Source organism: Coloeus monedula, assembly GCF_965178545.1.
Source record: "Coloeus monedula genome assembly, chromosome: Z".
Classification (NCBI taxonomy): domain Eukaryota; kingdom Metazoa; phylum Chordata; class Aves; order Passeriformes; family Corvidae; genus Coloeus; species Coloeus monedula.
The window spans coordinates 77,528,075-77,552,982 of record NC_138822.1 but is presented as its reverse complement, the minus strand read 5'-3'; the positions used below and the strand labels follow the sequence as shown (position 1 = coordinate 77,552,982).

The 24,908-nt window shown below is 43.6% G+C and overlaps 2 protein-coding genes across 3 annotated transcripts in view; one reads left to right on the top strand and one right to left on the bottom strand.

The window, feature by feature from the left end:
• The window catches only part of KIAA1328, a gene marked incomplete at its 5' end in the record, with an annotated part of 169,047 nt that extends 166,623 nt beyond the window's left edge, over positions 1-2,424 (bottom strand). The window contains 2 exon segments of the mRNA XM_082302257.1: positions 2,314-2,397; positions 2,400-2,424. Coding sequence (XP_082158383.1) covers positions 2,314-2,397; positions 2,400-2,424 — 109 coding nt within the window.
• Positions 2,425-2,610: 186 nt separating this feature from the next.
• TPGS2 (tubulin polyglutamylase complex subunit 2) lies at positions 2,611-23,841 on the top strand. 2 transcript variants are annotated; one of them, XM_082302182.1, is made up of 7 exons: positions 2,611-2,705; positions 7,179-7,258; positions 15,221-15,308; positions 16,679-16,810; positions 18,950-19,063; positions 20,708-20,868; positions 22,463-23,841. In XM_082302182.1, the coding sequence occupies exons 1-7, from the start codon at positions 2,633-2,635 to the stop codon at positions 22,688-22,690; spliced, it is 876 nt and encodes a 291-aa protein (XP_082158308.1). In that variant the 5' UTR covers positions 2,611-2,632; the 3' UTR covers positions 22,691-23,841. The 2 variants fall into 2 exon arrangements, with proteins under 2 accessions (XP_082158308.1, XP_082158309.1); XM_082302183.1 differs by lacking the exons at positions 2,611-2,705; positions 7,179-7,258 and adding an exon at positions 11,181-11,306.
• The last annotated feature ends 1,067 nt before the right edge of the window (positions 23,842-24,908 follow it).

Below are 24,908 nucleotides of genomic sequence, written 5' to 3'. Positions count from 1 at the left end.
CAGTTCCTACTAACTGACATATGGTTAATCTGCATGTCAACACATGGCTATAGGAAATAAAAAGATTTGCCTAAACAACATTCTGCTTTTAGGGTGTGCCTCTGGTATTGCCAGCTGTTGTGGATAGATTCCTAGTAGCAGGATGCAAAGATTAGTCAAGGCTGTTGCTGTTACTCCCCCCAGCTACCAGGACCACTCTCATGGTGAAGCTTTGCAGCCCAGTGTATTAGAATACCTCAAAGTTAGAGCAGGTTACATCAATCAGCTGGCCTGAAAATCACAGTGACTCAGAGGCTGATTCATAAGCAGGGCCAATGTCCTTGCCTCAGAGTAACAGACTGGGGACAGCACCAGCATCAACCTTTTAACATTAGTCCACTGCCACATGCCTCTCGACTGCCAGTAAGGCAAGCGTAGTGTTATAAACCTTGTACCACCACAGCTGAAGTTCAGTGCAACAGCAGAGAGAGGCACTGGAGGAACTCAACACCTGGGTAGAGCTCACCTACACAACCTGCCTTGCTGAGCTGAGTCTATTCAACAATTATGGAGAAAACTTCAGTTTTCCAAACCTTTTATACCAATCTGCCAAATTCCCCACCCACTCCTCTTTTCCTGAAAGCATATATTACCATTATTTTTAAATTGTTCCATGTGCTTTTCTAAGAATTTAAACTTTTCCAAGGTCAGAGGCAACACTGCCTATTCACCAAAACATGTGGAATAGAAATGGTCATCAGGAAGAACTTCATTCCTTGGAATATCATGATACATGAGGCTACTGCTGGGCTCAAGAAACCATACTTAAGTCATGAGAAACAACCTGTTACCCAGTAGTTAACTGATAAAAATAGTCAACTGTCAATATAAATGCATCAACACTTCCACAACTGAGAAGAGTAGTGACAACAAATCTGATATGTGGCCATGCACCTTCATCCCATTCACAGCACAGAAAAAGTTGTAGACCATCTTTTTTACTTTACACAGATGGGAAATCATAATGATGTGCTCCTTAAACAGGCCATGGGATGGTTGGCCCATTTCACTTGCACATTGTCCCAGTGGGTGTGCAGTCAAATATAAATAAAAGAGCACATACACATACTCTTCTTTCCAATCACTTCCAGGTGATACTGAAATCCCACTCTCAGTCTGACTAACAGCAACACCTCAAACCCCTCAACTGGAGCTAAACTGTCAACTCCTGTATTTCCACCAGGCCAGACTGTCAGTTCTACCCCGATGACTTCAAGTCACCAAGCCTCCAACTCAGCCACACTAGCCCAAACACCAACACCAGGTCTTGAGCCACACAAACTCATCTCTCTCTAACCAGGTTTGTACAGGCTGAGCTCCCAACACCACAGCCACCACCCACTCCATCTACGTGTCCAGCCCCAGGTAGTCTCCCACAGTGGGAGCCTGCAGGTCCTCTGCAGATGAAGCCACCCCAGCCTCACCCTCATCCCTCAAAGACAGAGCCCTGCAAGTTCCACACTGGTTCACCCAAAATGTTGTGCTTGTAGTGAAGCTTACGTGCCAGTCACAAAAGACACATCTCTTCCCTGCTCAGCCTCTAGCCTCATTTTCAGAGAATCACAGAATCAATGAGGTTGGAAAAGACATCTGAGGTGATCAAGTCCAACCTATGACTGAACACCACCGTGCCAAACACTGAATGCCAGGTCCAGTCTTTCCCTAAACACCGCCAGGGACAGCGACTCCATCACCACCCCGGGCAGTCCATTCCAAATCCCAATCACACTTTGTGTGAAGAAATTCCTCCTAATGTCCAATCTGAACTTCTCCTGGAGAAGCTTAAAACTGCGTCCTCTTATCCTGTCACTCGGGAGAAGAGCCCAATCCCCACCCGGCTACAACCAACCTCCTGTCGGGTAGTTGTAGAGTGCGATAGGGTCACCCCTGAGCCTCTTTTTCTCCAGGCTGTACAACCTCATTCTCTCTACTGATTCCCTTACAAGTTCCCGTAAGCTGAATGCAGTTTCCCCATTTTCTATATATTTACTTGCCCCGGGATTTCAGAGCTGTCTCACAGTGAAGAGGACTTACCACCCTCCCTTATCTCCCAGGTCACTTTTGCTGAAACCCCTCGTACCCCCTACACACAGACACATACCCAATTCCTCTCCCCAGGCCAAGTCCCCCCACACTCGCCAGCGGAGCCCCAACATAGCCCTGTGCCACCCGACCCACAGCCCCGCATCGACTCCACGCCAAACCTCCCGACAGGCCGCCCCGCACGGCCCTTCCCGCTGCTGTCCCCTCACACCGAGTTCCAGGCAAGGATACAGCCCCGGCCCCAGTGAACACCTCCACCGGCACCCGCGGCCGCCGCCGCCATCTTGAAACAGCCGCCACTCCCTGCATACCCCAGCCGCCCCCCGGGCGCTCACCACCCATTGGCTGCCTGCGCCGGAGGCACACGGAGGGTTGCGAGGCATGCCGGGAATCGTGGTCCCCTAAAAGCCGGCCGCCGCCATAGTCTGACCGGGGCAGCGCCCGGAAGAACTACTACTCCCACCGCACCCCGCGGCTACGGGGCAGCAGGAAGGACAGAAAAGCATTGTTCTCTGCCGGGCTGGGCAAAGGCAGGAGGGTCCCGCGGAGGATGGAGGACAAACCCCCCACCGGCATCAAGCCCTACCTGGACAAGCTCACCCTGGGCGTCACAAGGATATTGGGTGAGTGGCGTTGAGCTATAGCCCCACGGGGCCTGGGGCAGGCCGGGGGCGGGGGGAGCCACCCAGTTGTCACGGCCCCCCCTGTGAATGGCGTTGCTGAGCAGTCTCCACGCACTCAGACGCATCCTTATTTCTGGAAGCAACGGCAGGAATCCCGAATCTCTCGACTTGAGAGTTTCATAAGTATCATAGGAGGAGAAGGTGGTGTTTTATGCGAAATCATGGAATCATTTAGTGTTTCAAGGTGGGAAGAGACCGCAAAGATCATCCACTCCCAACCCTCCTGCCATGGGCAGGGACACCTCCCACTAGACCAGATTGCACAAGGCCTTATCCAACCTGGCCTTGAACATTACCGGGGAGGGACATCCCCAGCTTCTCTGGGCAAACCTGCCAGTGTCTCACCACCTTCAAAGTAAAGATTTTCTTCTAATACCCAACCCAAATTTCCCCTTTTTCAATTTGTACCCATTACTCCTTGTCCTGTCACTACAGTTCCTAATGAAGAGTTCCTCTCCGGCTTCCCTGCAGGTCTCCTTCAAATACTGGAAGGTTTCTATGAGGTCTCCATACAATCTTCATGTGTAAATTGCGCCTAAATCTGATCTTTTGTGGTAGTGTGGGGTCAGCAGGGAGTGTGGCCCATGAAGGGGAGTTCAGCATGGTGCAGTGTTCTGGTAGGAGGCCAATTTGTGAATCTCCTTGGGATCAGATCCCCATAAATAGGTTCCCTGCAGCTAATTCCCACACTGTGAGACTTGTTCCACAAAATGCCCCGCTTGCCATTTCCAGGTTTTGCTCACATCTTGAGCCTTCTTGCATCCCCTCAGCTCCCTTTGAATTTCAGCAGGACTGCAAGGCATCCAAAGGAAGGATTCTCAGACAAAACTTTATTTGTATCAGTGGAATCACAAGGATTTGTGCAAGTATTTGCATGTGCAAAGGATTTCAGCACTAGACCTTTCATACCTCAGCAGCACAGAGCACAGGACTACCCTATTTGTAAGGCTGGAAAGCTGTACATCTCTCCTAAACCATGTGTACAACAAGGTTACAAATTGCTGTCCTGGAATTTCTTGCTGGGAATTTTAGAGCCAAAGTGAGCTCTGTAATTACCTCACCCTGATGCTTTATTGCAGGACAGTGAGTTTCACCTGGTAACCTCAGTGTATCTACAGTTGCACGTGGGTTTGGATAGCTGCTCAGACAGATGAGATTAAAGATCAGGGCTAAATTCTTTCTCTGGGCTTCAGTGAGGACAGGATTTCACCCTCAATCTTTGATCAGTGTTGTCATACTGATTTATTTGACTTCTTGAGGAGGGGTGGGTGGATTTTTTTTTTTCTGTTTGTTTGTTTTGTTAGTTGTAAGGTCAGGATAACATTATCACTCTATGAGTGAAACCGATGATGATCATCATGGCAAAAGCTTCTTTGAAGTAGCTCTTTTTAAAAAATTACTAGCTCTGCCCACATTTTCACCATCCTCAGGTGTGTGAGATCTGTGAGATGTGAACTGTGTCCAAATGTAGAGTTGCCACGTAAACTGTTTCGGATAGGTGCAAGACATGGCAATGCAAGTATGGCTCTGAAAGTCCTGCAACATCCCGACCAGATGGAAGGTGTTTCCTGGTTTGTGTTTTCTTGTTTTCCTCTCTGTGTCTCTGATAACTTGTATTGTGCAATACAGCAAAGTCCATCACAGTGATGTTTTACTCCACTTCTTTTCTCTCTCTCTCCACACCTTCAGGGAATTTGGCACATTTTTTCCAGTGAAGTAGTCCAAGGCATTTCAACTGTGCCACCAAATTAATTAGAATTGCTTAGCTAATTGGGAAACATTACCAGTCTGTTCAGTGCTTTTTTCTTTCAAATAACAACGGGTATCTCATTCAGAACAATGCTTTGCTCAGTAGTTAGTAGTACTAGAAACTATCTTACTTTAAATCTTTTAGAAAGTCTTATGAAGTCACTTGGCATTTTCCACCTACCGTAAAGTAAAATCAGACATTGTTTTGTTGGTTTGGGTTTTTTTTTTTAACTTTAGTCTCTGTGGAAGTCCCTCCAAAGAGGGATATTTCTTACAAGCAATGTGGAGGCTATAACTTGAGGGGGGAAAGGGAGAGATCTTTCCTACTGCCAGTATGATTCATTTTGCTGAAGTTCTGTGAGTAATAGAAAATTCCAGAAAGTTATGAATAATAAATCTAAGTCAGAATGGAAGGTGTTAGCTCTTCTGGACTGCCCAGGGCAGAACCATACTTAACTGTTAGCACTCTCTATTAGATAAGAACATAACTATTCAGACATTTGAAAAATATGCTGAGAGTTTAGCCAACTTATGGGCAATGTTAGCAGTACTGTAAAGACTGAAAATCCTGTGGTTTCCTGCTTCAGCCTTGTGTCCCACCATTACATTGACTCTTTCTGATTAATACTGCAAAGTGGTTTTGGAAGCTTCCAGATAAAATGTCCTGAAAATAGGGCAGAGTTTACTATGATCTTGATTCAGAGTAATTAATGAGGTGGAGTTACCTGAAGTAGTTAAGCTTTATCATGTATCTAGGTGCCGCCAGAGTGGCTTCATTTCTTCCATCTGGATGAAAAAGCAACTCATGGCAAAGTTAACCCTAAATGTTCAGTGGAACTCCCATCCATACCCATGCACACCTGTTAAACCTGGTCTTCAGTTTACCCACAGGATATTTTTAATATAACATTCGGGCTTTTAAGGTGGAATTTCTCATTCTTTTGATCTTGGATTTGGTTCAGACCTCTTTAGAAGTTGCATTTCTCTCATTCCTAGACATCTTCTTTGACTGCTATGATATTTAATCTTCTGTCATCCCAGCCCAGCTGTTGTGCATGATGAATTAAACATTCCTGATGTTTTCTTTGATCACAGAAATAACAATTACTCTGTTATTATAATCTCCTCAACTTGTCATAAGGTTTGCACAGCTTAGATGGAAAAGAACAGTTAGGTTATTGATTCCTCTCTCTTGTTCAGACAGCTTATATGTGAGCAAGAGACAGATCACCCTGCCTTGGACCCACCTACCAGAAGTGAAATTTGGTGAAACATCAGAGTCTTCTGTATGTTGGGGGTCCCCCTTGGCCAGACAAATTTACCTATGTGACCAACTATGATTTTGTTTTTAATGTCTTTGACTTGGAGTTTGTTTTTCTGATGCCATGTTTTATCTTTTCAATTATCTGACCAATGTACCAATCAATATTTCCAACTGAAGTGGAGTTTAGGCTTCCTGAAACTGAGTGCCACTCTTCCACCAACAGAACAGACAAGGACAATGCTACTGATAGAATTAAAAGCCTGGCATTGAAGATAAAAAACAAACCAAAGCTTTCTAGTGCCTGCTTTTCCTGTCTGGTGCACTGTGTATGTTTTACCAGAAAGCAATTATAATGTGTGTGACTGCTTTAGGGGCCAATACTTTCACAGCAGAGCCAGTCTTGAAAGCCCTGCATAGTTATCAGCTCTATTCCATGGCCCTGTCTGCTGGGCTTGCAGTTCCCACAACAAGTTAGTAGTCTTTCTGGACTTGATCCAAAGAGAATTATCTCTGTGGGAATTATTTCAGTTGGCTGTGGATGAATAAAAACATTATAAAATAGTAAGTATAAGGGAGTCTGTTTTACCATCACACACCTGAAAGCACCATGTGGATTAGTATCTCACATTTATATAGCATTCTTTCCCATAAAATATTCAGATGATTTTTATGGATTACAAGCTCAGTGCTTGTAACAAATTTTCATATGTCCAGCTGGGGTTCCAGAGAGCTGATGCTTGGTCCTGCAGGTCCCTTTGGCAGGATCAGGTTCTGTCTGTCCAAACTCACTAAATCCAGAGCTGAAGTGTGCCTGTCCTTGTGGAATAAGGTTGCTAGCAGTTCACAGCAGCGCTGCACTACATCTTGTCCCAAGCTGAGGATATCCTACCCAACAGAAACCACAGGGCATGCTTACAAAGAAAGATTCATCCCCCTGTAAGAGTTTACCTCAGAACCCATCACAGATTTTTTTTTTTTTTTCATGAAACCTCTGCAAAAGATCAGACCTTGAAGACAAATTGTCTGTGTTTATACCATAGAATCATAGAATAGTTTGAGTTGGAAAGGACCTTAAAGACATGTAGTTCTAACCCCTCCCACTCTGGGGGGGAATGCCACCCACTAAATCACTGTATGTGTAGATACATCATGATATGTGCATATGTATGTATAAAAAAATTCAAAGGATAACATTTTGTGCAACACTAGACATCCTCATGCCAAGACATGCTGAGTAGAGTTACAGACAAAAGAAAGTGACTGCTCAGTCACCAGCACAATGCTTCCAGTCATTAATGCCTTTTCCCTGGCTGTCACTCAGATTAATTTGCAAAATTGTCTGTCTCACAGTGTTGGCGTCACCCGTGCCAGCTGCAAACGTGTTCCTCTTTTCCTTTCAGAGACTTCTCCAGGAGTTGCTGAAGTGACGTTCATGGAAAAAGAGCCAGCTGAACGCCACACAATCGTTTCTTGGGAGCAAGTGAGTATTTTCCTGATAAAACTGCAATGAGGTCAGTCTGAATGTTCAGCAGCCCATGGAGAATGTCAAATGCAATGGCAACCTTGTGTTTGTTTATGATACAGATTGTTACCAAGTTTGATGTACAGTGCAGCCTAAACAGTGGTGTTGGTGGTGGTGTTGGTTTTTTCTTTATGAGGTATCACTCTGTTAGGCCATCAGGTGCACCTGATCTGTTAGAGAAACATCATGAGTGTGGGTACATTGAGGATGACAGCTCTAAAAAGAAACCAAATAACTGTAGCAGGCAGCTACACTGGTGACTCAGTGGGGAACAAACATTTTTCTGACTCACGTCTGAAAACATTTTCCAACTCCCTTTCAAACAAAATGAAGCAGTGCTTTATTATCCATCGCCATTAAAGGTAAAGGTGTCAAGGCGGCAAATAACACTGACCTCCCCAGTTTGTTCCAGTTATCTGTTTCTCTTTTTAGTCTCAGCCATTTGCTTCAATTTCTCATATCCCTTTCTTTCACCTCCTCTTTGGCTACCCAGCCTAATCTTTTGGCCAGGGTATGTCCTGTTGCCTCTAGAAGACTATGAAGGACACACGCTCCCTTCACTCTGCATTATCTGACCTTAATGCATCAGTCTGTGTGATCAGAGGGCTCCTGGAAACTGTCGTGTGACTCTTGTGGGCAGAGGTGGCATTTTCACTCCCCTTTTGGAATATACGTATCTTCTTCGTTAATCCCATGGCCATGGTGGAATAAGTGTTTGGTAGGTGTCACTCGTGTAGAAATGGGACAGTAGAAGAGGATGGAGTTGAGTGAATCATCCTCCCTCTGCTCCAATCCTAGCTATGGCCTAAAGCAAATGCTCCCAGCAACTGCTCTTGCTACCACTGCATAAAATAGCTTCCCGTTTGACACCTTGCCATTTACTGTTTTTCCTAAACAGTGAGGAAAAGTTTTGCACTAGTTTTGGTGATGCCCTATTCCAATTAGTGACATTTATCAAGAATTTATCTGTCCACGTTGGAACGTATGTGATGTAAACGTGTGTGTTAGTTACTGAAACTTGTCCAGTAGCCAGCAGTTGTGGTCAGGGAGAAATGTCTTGTTTTTCAGGTTTGTGTAAACTGATTCCTGGTTTCCTGTAGCTGTTATTCAGGTGTTGGGTTAACTGGACTGGAAAGTTTGAGGCACTATGACTGTGAGCCAGCTCAGGTCTGGGAACAGAGTGGTATTTGCTCATTCTTCTGTTGAATAGAGAGGACTGCTTTTCCTGGACACAGTGCTCATTCCTCTCATTTTCAGTGCTGCTTCTCCTCTAAACTAAAATGGGTTTATTTCAAAACTGAGCTATTGTAAAGCCAAACAAATGCTACAGCCAAAGCACTTCACTCAAGAGAAGCCAAAACAAAATTTCAGTTCCCCCTCCCCCCCCACCCAGCAATGGACTAAGTCAATTGTGGAAGTAAATGTGGAAAATTAGAGCTCCAGTTGAGCTGGACTTCTAATAGTCAAGGACTTCGCTGTCTATTTCTTTGGTTTTGGTTCCAGTTGCATTGACAAATTAAAGCTCCCTTCTCAAATTGAAAGGTAACTGATATTTTTCTTTTTTTTTGTCCCATGAGCTCTGGGGATGAAGTCTAAGTCTAACCCAATCTTCACAATTGCCGGAGAAAATGTCCTGCCATGATGATTAAGTGCAACTCAACAATTCATGAAGCCTTCTAGGATGAACTTGTACCTCATTTTTCCTCAAACTTACCTTTCTTGAATTTGAATACAGCGTTTGTTTTTATCGGGCTTTAGGCCACTAGGTGGCAATACTTACATGCATAATCATTTCTCCATAGTTGGGATTTTTAATAAGATTTTGTCGGAGTATGTATTTTTAACTTCCCTCTACATTCTTGGTTATGAAAGTATTTGCAGGACTCCTTCTGTAATGTAGGAAAAACTGGTGAAACTGTTCACAAAAATTACATTATTCTTCCCCCAACAACTTCTATCTGTATTGAGATTCACCAAATAAAAGCTTTATTCTTTAGATTATTTTTTAATGGAATCAATTTTACCAGTGCTATTTCAGTTTTGCAAGGGAAAGGGTTCTTTACTGAGAAAAAAATCCAAGTGTTCAGAAGCTCTTAAAAGAAAATCAACCTTTTTAAAATTATAAATTATTAATTAACATACTTTATTCATGCTGGCAATACACAATTTTTGTTTTCATCCGCCATGTTTTCTAAATTGTGCTGTGCCATGTTTGTGCTACTACATACCTGGATAATATGGTGTTTTAAAATCTTACCTTTAAATCTTAAAAATTTTAAAAATCTTTAAAATCTTAAGCTTGTTTAATGTCCCTTAGATGCCACGAAGCTTTGCAGGGGAAACTGAGCTTTGTGACAGGAGTTAGTGCAGTAAGACAGTAGGAAAGCAGAAGAGATTTTTCCCAAGGCAGAAAGAGCTGTTAAGTGTAACACTTCAGGAAATCAAGCTTGAAATCACTCATGAAGAATTTATTGGAAATCAGCACACTCACAAAAATATTTCAGATATATGATTGCCAAGTGTATTTACATGGGTAAAGCATCACTTCCCTAAAAATTGTAAGCAGTTCAATATATTTTAATAAAACCAGATAGTCTTTCAATGTTTCCTCATATATAAACCTACTCAGATGTTACCTCTTCCCCAAGAAAGAGAGACAAGCAATAGAAGAGGGAGTAGAGACAGAGTTACCTGGTCACCAGAAAACCAGTGCTAATAACTGTGTATCATCCTATGAACCCTTTCCCACTCCTAAAATGAGGCTGGCAATGGCCCTACTCCCCCCCACATGTGGTTTTTAGAAATAGGTGTTACACTAAAATACTGGTAGGAGGCACTCTGGTGCAGTGCCTGAATCACATTTTCTGTTTTGCCTCAACCAGAACAAAAATTAGTCACTCACATTATTGCTTTGGTTTTCAAAAAATAGAAAATTGCATTTTGTTAGAGGGACACAGAGGTACCTGAGACTTTTTTCTCTTGTCCTTCTCACTTGTTACTTGGGAGAAAAGCCTGACCCACACGTGTCTTTTCAGGTATTTTCAGTACCTTTCTGGTGGTAGAGACTGAGAAGATCTCCCTGAACCTCCTTTTCTCCAATCTGAATACCGCCAGCTCCCTCAGCTGCTCCTCACAGGACTTGTGCTCCAGACCCTTCCCTTCTCTGGACATGCTCCAGCACCTCTGTGTCCTTCTTGCCGTGAGGAAACAAAACTGAACACAAGATTTGACGTGTGGCCTCACCAGTGCCCCCAGCACAGGGGGATGGGCACTGCCCTGGTCCTGCTGGCCACACTACTGCTGACACAAGCCCGGTGCCATTGGCCTTCTTGCCCACCTGGCCACACTCCAGCTCATGTTCAGCTATGGAAAACCAGCACCTCCAGGCCCTTTCCCACTCAGCAGCTTTCCAGCCATTCTATCCCAGCCTGGAGCTGCAGGAGGTTGTTGTGACCCAAGGGCCGGTACTTGGCCTTGTTGAACCTCACACACTTGGCCCTGGCCCACGGATCCAGCCTGTCCTGATCCCTCTGCAGAGCCTTCCTGCCCTCCAGCCACCCAACCTGGTGTTCTTCTCAAACTGACTGAGGGTGCTCTCAGTTCCCTCATCCAGATCATCAATAAAAGTAACAGGGCTGGCCCTAGTACAGAGAGCCCTGGGGAACACCACTAGTGACTGGCCCCGGCTGGATATAATTCCATCCACCAGCACTCTTTGGGCAGGGATATCAGTTTCAGCAAGCAGTGCACCCATCTAAGCCATGAACAGCCAATTTCTCCAGGAAAATGTTGTGGGAAATGGTGTCAAAGGCTTTACTGATGTCTGGGCAGACAGCCCCAGCCTTTCCCTCATCCACTAGGAGAGTCACCTTGTTATAGAAGGAGATTGGGTCACGTAGTTATGCCTTTCACAAACCCATGCTGTCTGGGCCTGATCACCTGGATCTCCCATACGTGCCATGTGATGGCATTCAAGATGATCTTCATGAGCTTCCCCAGCACTGAGGTGAGGCTGATAGGCCTGTAGTTTCCCGGTTCCTCATTCAAACCCTTCTTACACACTCCTGAGCTGCTCCCTCTCTACTGTGTACTGTTTCTGGCACACATCTGGAATGTCATCCTCCTTGCTTCTAGCGCATCTCTTTTTGACTCCAAGTATGCATGCAGGGTGCTCATCTTCAGCAGGCCTTCTTGGCATCCTTCTTGTCTTCCCTTAGCATTAGCCAAGCTTGCCATCCCTGATCCCCATGAGCACAGGATCTACCCACCTTGAGCTTGCCTTGTGGCTCTGACTGTGGGAGTGATGGGGAGGTGGATCCAGCAGGGCCAGCGCATGAGGAAGGCTGTGTTCTTCAAGCTGCATAATGGGGAACAGGCTGGAGGACTTTTGGGAAGTATACAGTGTTCCTTACACAGTGTTCCCCCTCTTGTTAAGCTCTATAATATATTGAAAACTGTCTGCACAACAGTATTCTCAAGTGAACTTTTAAATCCTATTCTCTGCAGCAGGGGGGATCAAATCTACTCCAGCCCCAGAAGATCAAGGTGATCTCTTGGGAGTCCTGTGGGTGAGATTTATTAAAGGTGCAAAAAGAACATCTCAGTATCTTACATAAATTAACATTAGCATTCACTGGCAGCTAAGGCAAACCAGCCATGAAACTGCAGGACATTACGGAGAGAGAAAGCTGGCTCCTGATGTCTGATACTTGGAAGCCCTGAGAATGCCTTCCTTCTCTCCCAGAAGTCGGATAAAACTCATTCATTTTTTTAGAGAAGTCTCTCTAGAGCTGTATGTTTTGATTGCTTTCTGTTTCTTTAGTATATATCTTGAGAGGCATTGTTTCAACAGTGCTTCAAGTGAATTGCCATATGTCAGGGTTTTTAGCTTTGGATCCAGTTCTAATCAGGTTCTGGCAGCAAAACTAGCCTGGTTTTAGTATTTTTTCTCTGTACTCAATAGACTGCTTTCTTGGGAGACTATTTGGAGATACTACAGAGAACAAGCAAAAGGAATAGACCTCATGCACCATATTGAGCACTTGGGATATTTTGTTTTATGAGCTGATGAGTGTAACCAGATGACTGGAATGAAAACAGCTGCCTGCCAGGTCTGTGGTTAAGCCAGTTCTGTCATGTTATTTAGGAATAGTGTATTTTATGGGGCTGGAGATCACAACCCTGAGAGCTGCCAGTTGAGCAAGAGGAATACGTAGTTTGATAAGCCATTTTTAATACATAGTGGCTTGCTTCTCTGACTGCTGTTAGAAGATTACTGTTCTGATGTCGTATGGTCGTGTGACTAAGCACAATATGACAGATCAATCACTCAGATGAGAGAGATGGGTGTTAATGAAGCTTTCTATTTACAGGCATTTTCCTATAGACCCCAGACCTGCTCTGATCCTGAATTTTCTACCCATATATTTTGCACCATAGTTTGGAAACTCATACAGAGGGACATGGTTAAGAGAATTCTGAAATAAATTGGGAGAGCAGCCATCTGCAGAAACATTCACATGTTGATGTTTTTCAAAAGGAAGATTCAGAGCAGAAAACCTGTTCAGATGTGATTTTTCCCTTGTCTTAGACAGCTATATTTGCTAAATTGGTCTGTGCCTGAGTTGTAGGAGTATTTATCTGGATATTACAGTGGAAGTTCTAAAATCTTAGATTTTGTCATCCTAGTCAATCTGGTTCTCCTGCTTGGAGAAGAACACCCACCAAAGCCAGGAGATCCACTCACATACATGTTTTTACTGCTGCAATACATTAGTTAAAATTGGGGGATTTGAGATTTATTGAAAGTATTATGTAAACTTTTTGTACTCTTCTGAGGCTTTGTAGAAGGTCTGTCATACTTTTCTTTCTTCATAGTTTTAGCCATAGTCACTGTGCTTACAGCTACAGCTTGAAACTGGAAGTGATGAAAGCACAGCATGAAATTATAAATACTTAGGACTGAGGAGAACCCACAGAAGAAGGTGTGTTTGTTAAAGGCATTTGAAGAACTTCAGATATGTCTGTGTGGTTTAGTAATCACCTTAAACTTACCACCAGGTCCTCAGCCGTGAGCAGGATCTTGTTGAAGGACAGTAAATTCTTCTCAAAGCAGTGTCTTCAGTTCCAGGTTATCTGCTTTAAGACCTGTGAACCCTGAAGATTTTCCCTGCCTGGGTTAGGAAAGCTCTGTGCTGGTGACCAGGCTGCTCGATGAGGCAAGTAAAGTGACCTGCCCTTTTCCAAGCTGCAAAGCCATTAGTGTCTGGGACTCGTCAGTAGCAGTCAGTCAACAATAATGGGTGGGCTCAAAAAGTAAGTTAACAAGCACGAGGTTGTGAGCAGGTTAGGGGTCCTACATAGTGTGTATACCCCAGTTGAGGGAACAGAGACTGCAACAACCCAAAGAAAGTGGCTGTGAATAAGGCTTTAACAGGCAGAAAGGCTGCTCTGGTCCTAGGGGAGGGTGGGCATGTGGATGGGATGAGACCAGCACTTTCCCTTGCTCAGCCAGCAGCTGATGACTATGGGTCAGCACTGCAGCTAGACGCACAGCTGGCAGGTTGCTTCTGCTGGGTAGATACATTGAGGCAACATCAGGAAAGATAATTGAGTATATGCAAGTTGAAGATGTCGGGGAGAATCAGATAAGCTTCTCTTGAGATGTTAAAAAAATGTCCCAAGTGAAGCAGAGATACTTGAACTGCATGTGCATCTTCCTTTTCCTTAGCTAGTGGTTACTAGAATATTCTGTCTTTATTAAATGAAACTTTTCCACAAGGAGAGTGGTGCAGCCCTCGGATAAGTCAACATGCACAGATTGTGGAACCTTCATCCTCAGACCCTCTCCTGAGTTTTGAGGTCTGATTTTTTTGGAGGCTTGAGTGTGACTATTTTAAATTTGAATTCACTGGAGTCAATTTGGTTTTTTCTCTAAAACAGTTACAAACAGACCAACAGGTAACTCCTTTAGTCATGGTTGTTGCTTGGGTTATTAAAACTCTCAGGCTTCCATCCTGTTTAATTGTGTGTACTTGACACTTCAGCAAGAACACAGGGTCATTGGTTTACAGCCAGTCCTGTTCCCAGCAGCAGGGTCTACAAATGCCTATAGCTCTTTGGGCTTCATTTTGTTCTGAGGAATAAGCCTTTATCCTTCCTTCCTTGTATTTGCTGCTTAGCTGAAGAGTAAGTTAAGAAAGACTTCTTCCACAACCAAGACAGGTATAGGAGAAGTGTTCTGGTTCTGAGAAACTTGAGCTCACTGGGGTTGCTTCTTTCACTGCTGGCTCAGAAGGAAGCAGGCTTAGGAGCCCCAGCCATGCACTGAAGTTTGGAGGAATGAAGCCAGATAGCAGGTTTGTGAGTCTGGCTTTGCATAGGTTTGCACACATACTTTTTGTTAAGTGGCACGTCAAATCTGCTTGAGTATGTGCAGCTTTTGAGTCCATGCTTCTTTCACCTACTTGGAACCGAAATCCCTCAGAAGAAGAGAGTCATTGTGCTAATATTGTACATGCTTTAGTGGAACAGGTAAGTTTAGTCTGATTCCACTTAAAGCAAAACCCCACTCTTGTATATATGAAAAAGCTGATTGCTCTGATATATGTGAGCTTGGAGTGGCTGCTAATCTCAGAAGTAATACGGTGTCTCAGCTGGGGAACAATTCTGTAATAATTTTGTGATGACTAGCTGCTCACTGTGAAATTTTCCCAAGCTACCTTTGTTAAGACTAATAGAGTCCCAAGAAATATGCAGTTCTTTCTCAAGGCTTTAGACTGAGATATTTGAGCCGATTTGAGTCACCTTGGAGTTACGAAAAAAACTTGGTGGCACTTTTTTCTGTACCAATTTTCAGTTGTTCTTAGGGTTTGAGGCATGTTTTGCATTTTCCCATAACACTTTGGTTGTGATTTGCAGAAAAACTCCTGTGTATTACCAGAGGATTTAAAGAACTTCTATCTGATGACTGATGGCTTCCAGATGACCTGGAGTGTGAAGACCGATGGTGGGTCTCCGTGTTCCTCTCCACTGACAACACCAATTCATTGCAGCCGGTCCATCCTTTGCAGAACCTCTTTAGTTTAAACTTATTTTCTGCACAATTGATACACATCTCTCAGGGCAAAATCTATTGCTTGTGTGTTCTGGGCTCCCACAGAAGAGCTGCACACACTGAACACTGGCAAGAAACTAATTATTCATGATATAAATACTGTTCTGTAATACACTGACCATCTGTTGACACTCAGATTTAGGTGTGTCATTTAAACCTCATACCTTAACTCCCTCTGTAGTTCATGTAGAGAGGAACAGCTGTAGCTCATTATCCCATGAAATTGGTAGGAAGAGTCACCCTCTGATAATGCTTCTTTCTCATTAAAATGTGTAGGTATATGTTGGAGCCTGATTCTGCTTTCCACCAGTTGTAGTCCAAGCTTCGTTTTCCAACCTTGTTTGGCAAAAATCAGGTAGCTTGTTCACTCTGCTGCTGTTATCCTGGCTGTCACTGCCTTCAGGCAGGGTTCTCAAGTAGGGCTGTGGACACTGCTCACTTCTGGAGATGGGTGTCAAATACAGGGTCTTCCTCAGGGAGGGAAATGACATTTCAGAGACAGCTGACATCAGTGCTGTAGCACCTGCAGTGACTCCTGTCATGTTTCAAGCAGGATTTGTTGTGTTGTGAACTCTAAAGAGTCTTGTTTTCAGGGCTCACAAGTGCACAGAGACCAAGGCTGCTGGTACAACTGTCTTATTTGAGCAAACATCCAGCCGTGCCTTCTGAGTCCCATCACACTGGGACATGGCTGAACAGGGTGCTTGCTGCCTTAATGTCTGGTAACAGTCTGAGTCCTCAGAAACAGGGACAAGTGACAAGTCCTCAAGTGTTCTTTCTGGAACACCCACATGTTGATGCACTGATAAAATCCTCTGTGAAACTGGCAACCAAGAGGATGTACCCTAAGCAGGTACATGGAGTAGAAGAGGACAAGCTTCCCAGTAAGCTGTGCATGTGTGGGGTGGTTTCTGATAGGAAGGGCAGCAGCAGGGAAAAGAGCTTTGAGGAAGAGGCTGTAGCTGAAATCCTGTAGCCAGGATTTTTAATTTTTCACGGGACTGAGCTAACAGCTGCAGCACAGTCTTGGCCAGCAGTGTAATTCTCATACCTTTACATCTCTGAGATGGTGTTGTATCACATCTAAGTGCAAGTCTGTGTTTGAAAAAGCCTCATTTTTGCTCCTGTAGTGTCTTACTTAAGTGTCCAGGTCTGCTGGGTATAACCATCTCTTCACACCATAGAGTTGATGTCTGGAGGAAAAGAAATACCTCCCATGCTTTCCTGACACTGGATGTGATTAATAATCAGCCTTGTTGCAGATACCCCAATGCCCCTGGGCTCCATGGTGATAAACAGTGTCTCGCAGCTGTGCCGGCTTGGGGGTTCCTCTATGTACACTCTGCCTAATGCTCCAACTCTCGCTGACCTTGAAGATGACACAGATGACGAAGGTAAGGCACTGTTAACAGACTAGAAAAGCTGCTCTGCCTCGTCCCTTTTGTTCTTTTAATGTTAGGATATAGCACAAGATATGTGGGCCAAAACACCTTCCACCAGACCACATTGCTCAGATCTCCATCCAACATTCAAGTGTTCATAACCTTGAGCACTTCCAGGGTTGGGACATCCACAACTTTTCTGGGCAGTCTGTGACAGTGCCTCATGACCCTCACAGTAAAGAATTATTTCCCAATATCTGATGTAAATCTACCCTCTTTCGGTGTGAAGCCATTGCCCCTTGTCCTGTCACTATGTGTCTTTTTAAAAAGTCCCTCTCCTTCTTTCTTATAGGCTCCCTTCCACATACTGGAAGGCCACAATTAAGTCACCCTGAAGCCTTCTCTTTTCCAGGCTGAACAAACCCAATTCTCTCAGCACCTCAGCTATCCCAATATATGGCAGGGAAATTAGAACAAGATGATCTGTAATGTCCCTTCCATTCTACAATACAGCAACAGAAAAGGTCATTCCAGGTAGATGGGAATTACTTGGTCTAGCAATCTGGTCTAGAGAAGGGTGTCCCTGTCCATGTTAGGGCAGTTGGAACAAGATGATCTTCAAAGTCCATTTCCAGCCCAAACCATTCTGTGATTCTGTGACTACCTGTCTCCTGGGCTAGATCTATTATGTAGTCCCCTACAGCCTTGGCAGGTACATCTGTATGCTGTGAATGTCATGGGGATTAGTGTTATTTGCATCCTCTTCTAACAGCCTGTCAGCCTTCCTGTTCTGCCTCTTCCCTATTTAAACTTTCACCTGAGCCTTGCTCTAGTGATTCAGCTTCCAAAGTCTTTGTGTGTTTATGGTGTTAAATGAACAAAAGATAATGGATTTTGTTTTGGTAGTGAAAAGACAGCTGGAATTGGAAAAGTAACTGGTACGTGCATATAACTATGAGGTAATGTGTGTTCCAAGCTGCCTAAAAATGCTGGGAATGCTGCTATTTGGAGAAAATAAAAAAGAAAAAAAAAAAGCCCACTCATTTTGTCAGAGCTCTTACAGTCCAGCTGGAAAAATCAAGAGGATAATAACACAGCCAGGTGTCACACCAATTTCTTAAAAGAATGCTATTTGATTTCAGTCTTGTCTCTGCATCTCTATAAGCTCTTCTAGCTTCTAAATGTGGCTGAAAGTATTTTTGCACATTCCAGTTTGGCTGCTCTGATCTTCTAGCCATTGTAATGAAATGCACCAAATTCTGCTTCTCTTTAGTGGCTTAAACCTTCATTGATGCATTTATAAGGTACACTGAAAAAATTACCTCATAGAAGTTCTCATCCTGACTTTCATGGAAGATTCTTCTGAAGAGTACAGCTTTTATGTCCACTTCTTCCCCATCAGCATTAGGTTTCAAAATTGCATTCTGCAAGAACTTGCAACTACACAGTCCCAAAATTATTTTGTAGAAATGCTCATTGGTGGTTGAGGGTCACAGGTTGAATACGAGTCAGACGTGGTTGTTGAGAAGGATGCTGATGTCACACTGGAATGTATGGAGAAATACATATGACTGCAATTTCATTAATGTCTTGGCCCAAGAGAAAAAGAATAATTTTTTTCTCCCTGTCCTCCTTAGAAAAAAATAAATTAGGACAAAAAAACAAATGGTATGTACAACAGAAGTAATGGGCTTCAGTTGTAGCAGGGAAGATTCTGGATCCATGAGGAAAACTTCTAAGTGATAAGTGATGGATTTGGATTGTTTGCCTAGAGACTGTGCCTTCTCTAACAGTAGAGAACTTTAAGAAAAGATTAGACAAACCTCAGGAGTGACATCTGTAAACCTTGTCTTGCTTAATGCCAGGGAGGAACTAGAAGCCAGCTAGTCTTATTTTCAGCCACCTGATTTTGACTCTGTGGTTTGTTTTTCTAACAGAAATGAATATTTTTCTCACTTTTTTTTTTTTTTTTTGCTTGGTTTTATTTTAAACATAGGGAACTTAATTATTTCCAAGAAGTATAAATGTAATGGTTTGATTCAGTTCTTCATCAGCTGATTTATTAATAAGTATAAAACAGATTGACTCTTTGCAACTGAGTCACAGTCAGTTTTCTAGACATGTTTCATGATTTTTTTTCCTTGGTTTCAGGTAATGGAGACAAACCAGAGAAGCCGCACTTTGATTCTCGTAGTCTTATCTTTGAATTAGACCCATGCAATGGGAATGGGAAAGTTTGTCTTGTTTATAAGCATGCTGAACCAGGTACGACTGAAGAAAGTAAAGTTAGCTATCTCTTGTTGTGGGTTGTATCTGGAGGCCACACATGGAGAGTTACCCTGTATGTCTATCTTCTTTGCAATTCGTAGGTGAAACTTTTACTGGGATGTCCTGTATCCACTGAAGTCAGGAGTCAAACCTTAGCTAGATCTAACATTTTCACTCCTTTTAATGTTGGAGTCTGAGTTATAACTTACAATTTCTGCATGCATAGAAACAGGGGAGTATTCACATGTGACCTACAGACAATTGTGTTGAAATTAATACAGACTTCCACTAATCTGTCTCTGGTTGCTTGCGTGTCTCGGAACAAAGCCATTACATTTTGATGAGAAAGGGTGTAACTCTGCTTAGAAACAAAGTGTAGATGGTAAAAAAAGCTGAGACAGAATTAGACTGGTTCTTCCACCTTGTGCATGGATGCACAGCCTCCAGGCACTAACTAGGTCAAAATGTGGCAGGAAGGGTTAATGGGAGGGTGAGAAATGGGAGCTGAGCTGTTTCTTCTGACAGATACAGAGATAACTGTTATCAGTTGAGTGACTAGTGAAACACCCAAGGCACTCATAAAATAGTTGTCATCTGACACAGTGCACAGGTCACTAGATGTATGTGTGTTTACTGTGCAGGCTTTGCACTTGCAGTATACAGGTTCTTAAGAAAAATCTTGGGTTGTTATCTTGTGTCTTTCATTGGGTGTGACTGCAAATACCATGGCAGGAAGTTCTTGTCCTCTTGCCTTCCAGTGTTAGTGATTTCAGCGCATGGATAACCTGGGCAAGGAAAGGGAGCATTGGTTACAGGTGTCAATGTCAACACAGGGGCAGTCTGTTTAAAGGACAGTGTTCAGCATCTCACTCTCCCAAGAAAATAACTTCTTTTTATGCTACAAAGGATGTCACCACCAGAGAAATATTTGATCACTGTAGAAAGATTTTGCAAAATGTGTTTTTGTTGGCAGCACACACTCCCATGACTTCCAGACTCTGGACTCTATTCAGTAATCCAGATGACTGACAATAGAGTTAGTTGCTTTTTACTTTGTGGGGCAGATAAATGTTTGCCATAATTGTACTTTGAACATATACTCCAAAGTTGCTGATGTCCAAGAATGTTCCATGTAGCGTGTCACTCCCAGGTTGTGAAGGAACAGCATTGTATTCATTGTCCAGCACACAGCTAGACAAATACCTCATGCCGTGGGTGAACATTGGCTGATGGGTAAGACACAAAGGGTTATAGTAAATGGGGTCACATCAGGCTGACAGCTGGTCACTGGTGGGGTTCTGCAGGACTCCATCTTGGGCCCAGTGCTCTGCAGTGTCTTTATAAACAACTTGGACACAGGACTGTAATGGATATTAAATTTGTCCATTATTCTAAATTGGGAGGAGCTGATATCTCCCTCAAAGGCCCTGCAAAGAGACGTCAACAAATTAGAGAGCTGTGCAACCAGCAGCCATATGAAGTTTGACAAAGACAAGTGCTGGATTCTGTACCTGGGCTGGGGCAACCCTGGATGTATGTAAAACAGCCATTCTGATATGTTGTGTCTCCCACCTGACAGTGGCCAGGGGTTAATCTTATCACTGCAAAGCAACAGTGTAATTTGTGCTTGTTTTATTCTAGTGGTCTCCCCAGACACAGAGATCTGGTTCCTGGACAGGGCTCTGTATTGGCATTTCCTCACCAAAACCTTCACAGCTTACTACCGCCTGCTCATCACCCACCTGGGTCTCCCACAGTGGCAGTACGCCTTCACCAGCTATGGAGTCAGCCCCCAGGCCAAGGTAGGACAGCAGTGTCCAGCTTGTCAATATTTTGCATAAGTATAGGCTGGAAAAACATCTTCCCACCTTTTCGCAAGCAGTCTCTAGGTTCAAGGGGACCTCCCTGGTGACCTGTGGAAGGGATCACAAGTTTTTTCCCTGTGACTTGTTAACAGTCATTTGCTTCACAGTAATTTGAATTCACTAATACTGTGTTAATCCTGCTTTTCTCAAGGCAGCTGGGCCTTGATAAAAATTATGCCCAGAAAAGGTCAATTTAAAGTCCTAAAGGTAGTTACAGAAAACCTCTACATAAAGCCTTATGACCATTCCAGTCACTTATTACTAAAAATACTATTCTGCCATGCCAAAATCCTGCTATTAGAGGCTTCTGCTCTTTTTCTGTTTGACTGGGCCTTCAGCCCTATCCCTGCCTCCAGGCTGTGAGAGGTCAGGGAATGGAGCTGATGGTCCTACTGAACACAGCACAGTGTCAGTGCACCTCGGCAAGGCCTGTTGGGAATCAGTGAGTGTCCTGCACTTCACCCAGACATGACAGCTCTCTTACCAGCATGGCATTCCCTGGTCCTGTGTGCACATCAGAATTACTAAAATCACTCCTGACTTCCCATCAAATAGTGGCTCTAGAATTTGGTTCTTTTCATTCCTGATGCCTTCCCTGTTACGCTGCACTGTCTTGTATCAGTCAAGGCTGTGTACGTGCACTGTGCTCTGCCTTTCTGCAACTTACCTGCTATAAGTATTTTATTATGTTCAGTATATTTGCAAACGTTAAGAGGAATCATTTGTCTATTCCCTAAACATGTGCAGCCCCTGTTGGTTAAAATCCTCCTACTTCGTTAGCCATTATCATTTTTAAAGTTCTTCAAGGGGGTATATTAAAGCTGTTTTCCACTAAGCAGTATGTTAGTAGATTGCTATCTACATTTCAGTATTGATGTTCTGTTCATCTTGTTCAACATTTTGCTGATGGTTTCACTGTGATTTGGAATACCATAACTCCTACTCCATTATTTCCTGACTTTGTCAATGGAGAAATGATAGAAAAAATCCCCAAATCATTGTAATTACTTCTAGATAGAAGCAGAAAGAGTAAGACAAACAAACACAAAATTTTTTCTGTAAAGAGTTAAAAATATTCGTTATTTTATGTGTGAAGAGAGGGAGGAAGGTTACATTTTGAGAAATTCAACTAGCTGGTTTTCAGTTTATAAGTACATTTAAATTCCAAGGGTTTTTAATCTTTTGTGCTTATCTGAATCTAAATAAATGTGGTTTAGTTCCATCCCATCCTTTTGCTTTTTCTCCTGTGGTTTAAATCAGGAATCGCTCCTGATAGGAATTACACTGCAGGAAAGGTGGTGTTAGGGTTGTGTCTGGTTCTCCTCTTCCCTGTCTGGAATGCAGTTCCAGGACTGGGGCTGTAGCCATGCCTTGTGTATCCTTATCACAAGCACCCTTCCAAGTCCTGTAAACTGCAAACTCATAAGTGGCATAGGATTAAAATCATGTCTTGGGGAAGATGGGGAGCAAGGTGGAATTGTCTAACTGCAGTTTGAATTTAACTTGTGTTCCCCACCATCCTGCCTTTCAGCAATGGTTTAACATGTATAAACCCATAACCATCAACACAGCACTCCTGACTGAAGAAGCTGATTCTTTTGTGAACAAGCTGGACCCCAATAAAGTGTTTAAAAGCAAGAACAAAACTCCAGTGCTCAAGAAGAAAACACCTTCACAGCCACCAGGCTCCCAAAAGAGTCACATGAGCATGACCTCTGCCAAGACATCCTCACTAGCTGGGAATTCTTCAAGGAAGTGAGCCCGCCAGATCTGACCCTGGACAACATTTGCAATAAGCTTTGATGTTTTCTGCTGCAGAGTCTCAGTGGTTCAGACCAAGTTCCTTGTGCATGAATAGATGTGCCCATGGAAAACACATTGCAGCATTTGCATGAAATATAGCAGCCATGTGGATGTAGTTCCTGGAGACTCTTAAAAAAAAACTCAAGACATCGATTTTATTCCCTTCTGCTACTTGCAGCACATACTTTTCCGAGGGCATGAAGAAACCTTTGATGTCACTGCTCCATAAGGAAGCTTCTGTTCCTGTACAACTGCAGCAGTGAAATGAAAGCAAATGTAATTTACGGTAACTTTAACAGACCCATGCTGAAGTAGAGGGTGTGAAGATATTTCTGCCATGTCCTTTGAAAGAAAACTGTCCTGATCTTGCATGCTGTGGGAGCAGGCTGGAACCCACTGGACAGAAAAGTAGCTTTCACTCCAGATAGAATCAAACTGTGTACTTCCCTGTGCTCCTTCCAGCTTCTGCTCTGAGATTCATGGTAAAATGGGACTTGGGACTTCTATGTCTCTGCATTTGCCTAGCCACTTGCTCTGCAGCCCAGACCACTTTTTGGCCTTTGTGCTGTATCTTTTCATATGGTGACATGATTTGCAATAATCGTGAAGCCAGAAGCTGCAAGATCCCTTGTTGCCTCCCTTTTGTGGGAGCTGCTGAGCAGAGAGTCAATAGTGTTGGGTCCCATCAGCCAGGAGGACCCCTTGGTTTGTCACACATTCATTGCAAAGCTGACCATTGAAACAGCCTTTGACACTCTTCAGTTAGGCAGGATCTCACCAGGGGCCACTGAGATCCTACAGTCTTAGAAGCCCCTGATGCTGTTTTCTATACCGTACATTTTCAGGTTAGAACTGCACTTTAACCCATTCACTGCTGGTTTTCAGTTACAGCTGATTGTTTCCATTACTTTTCTATGCTATTCTGTCTTCCAAATATGCTGGAATCATGGTAGCACCCAACATACTTTGTGCCTAAATACAGAAATCAAAATCACTGTTTTCAAATAAGCATTGACTATTTAAACAGCATCATCTTTAATTTTTGAAATGACCACATAATTATACAAGACAAGCCTACCTCACAGAGATGTTGTGAGGCTTTCATGAGTATTTGTATGGCCTTCAGAAAGATGAAGCTATGCTGTAAATGCTTAATAGTATTTTAATAAATATTTGAATATCTTCCTTCAGAGTGATTGAGTATTTGAAGATGCTTTGGGAACACGTGGGATGCAAAGGATGTGTGGCAAGAGCAGTGTGCCGGACAGATTGTTTGGGGTATTTCTTTAATGCAGTGGAGAATCTTTCACTGAGAAGGGATGGGTTACAGTGCTTTTAGCTAATCCCTCTTGAGCTACTCAGAAATTCCCAGTTTATTTCACACAGGCCAAAAGACTGACCTGTGTGACAGCTGTTCCACTTCTGTCCTGCAATCACTGTACAAAATCTCTGCAGCCAGCAGCCCCTGCTCAGGCATATTTTGCTGGCTTCCAGCACTGCCCAGGGCCTACATTCAAATGCAGTTGCTGCACTGCGTAGCAGCCACTCTCTGCCACCCTCAGATGACAAGAAATGCTCTAATGCAGCCTCTCAAGCCCATGTGCATCTTGAGACAGGTGAAGATCTGTTGTAGCTGCTCCACTGATAAAAAGTCAGCTCTAATGAGAAAGCACACACGTCAGTACCTCCCACCCAACCCCACCCCATACCATAGCAACCCATCAGTTACCCTTTTAATATTGGGATGGGAATGATCATTGAAGCCAGTAAATGCCCTGGAATTCTGTGCAGTAGAGATGTTCTGTCACTTCCTGCTCTTGGAGGTCTCTGTGTTTATTCATGGCACCCAGCCCTGGAACTGCAGTTATGTGCTTGACATATATACCATACTTGCTTAAGCACTTTCTAGAAAAGTTGACTCTTGTCACCCTCCTGGGAACAGGCAGCTTCTGATACTGTTCTGCTTTGAATCCAGTGACACCTCAAACCTGTAAGGCTGTTGCAGGCCCACTTCCTCGTTCAGATGGAGGTAGCAGAATTCCTGCAGCAGCAGGGCAATCTCTTATATTTCTCATGCATTCAGAGTAGAAAAAAAAGTTTTTATAAAGTGTGTTGAGGGGGGGTGGGAGTATTCAGGTTTTTGGAGACGCTGTCACAGAAGTTGTCCGAATTCT

Excerpts from the sequence above, each read along its gene's own strand:
- TPGS2 (XM_082302182.1), top strand. The coding sequence starts at position 2,633 with ATGGAGGACAAACCCCCCACCGGCATCAAGCCCTACCTGGACAAGCTC. Across the intron at positions 2,706-7,178 it reads GGGCGTCACAAGGATATTGG|AGACTTCTCCAGGAGTTGCT; the intron begins GTGAGTGGCGTT and ends TTTTCCTTTCAG. Across the intron at positions 7,259-15,220 it reads CAATCGTTTCTTGGGAGCAA|AAAAACTCCTGTGTATTACC; the intron begins GTGAGTATTTTC and ends TGTGATTTGCAG.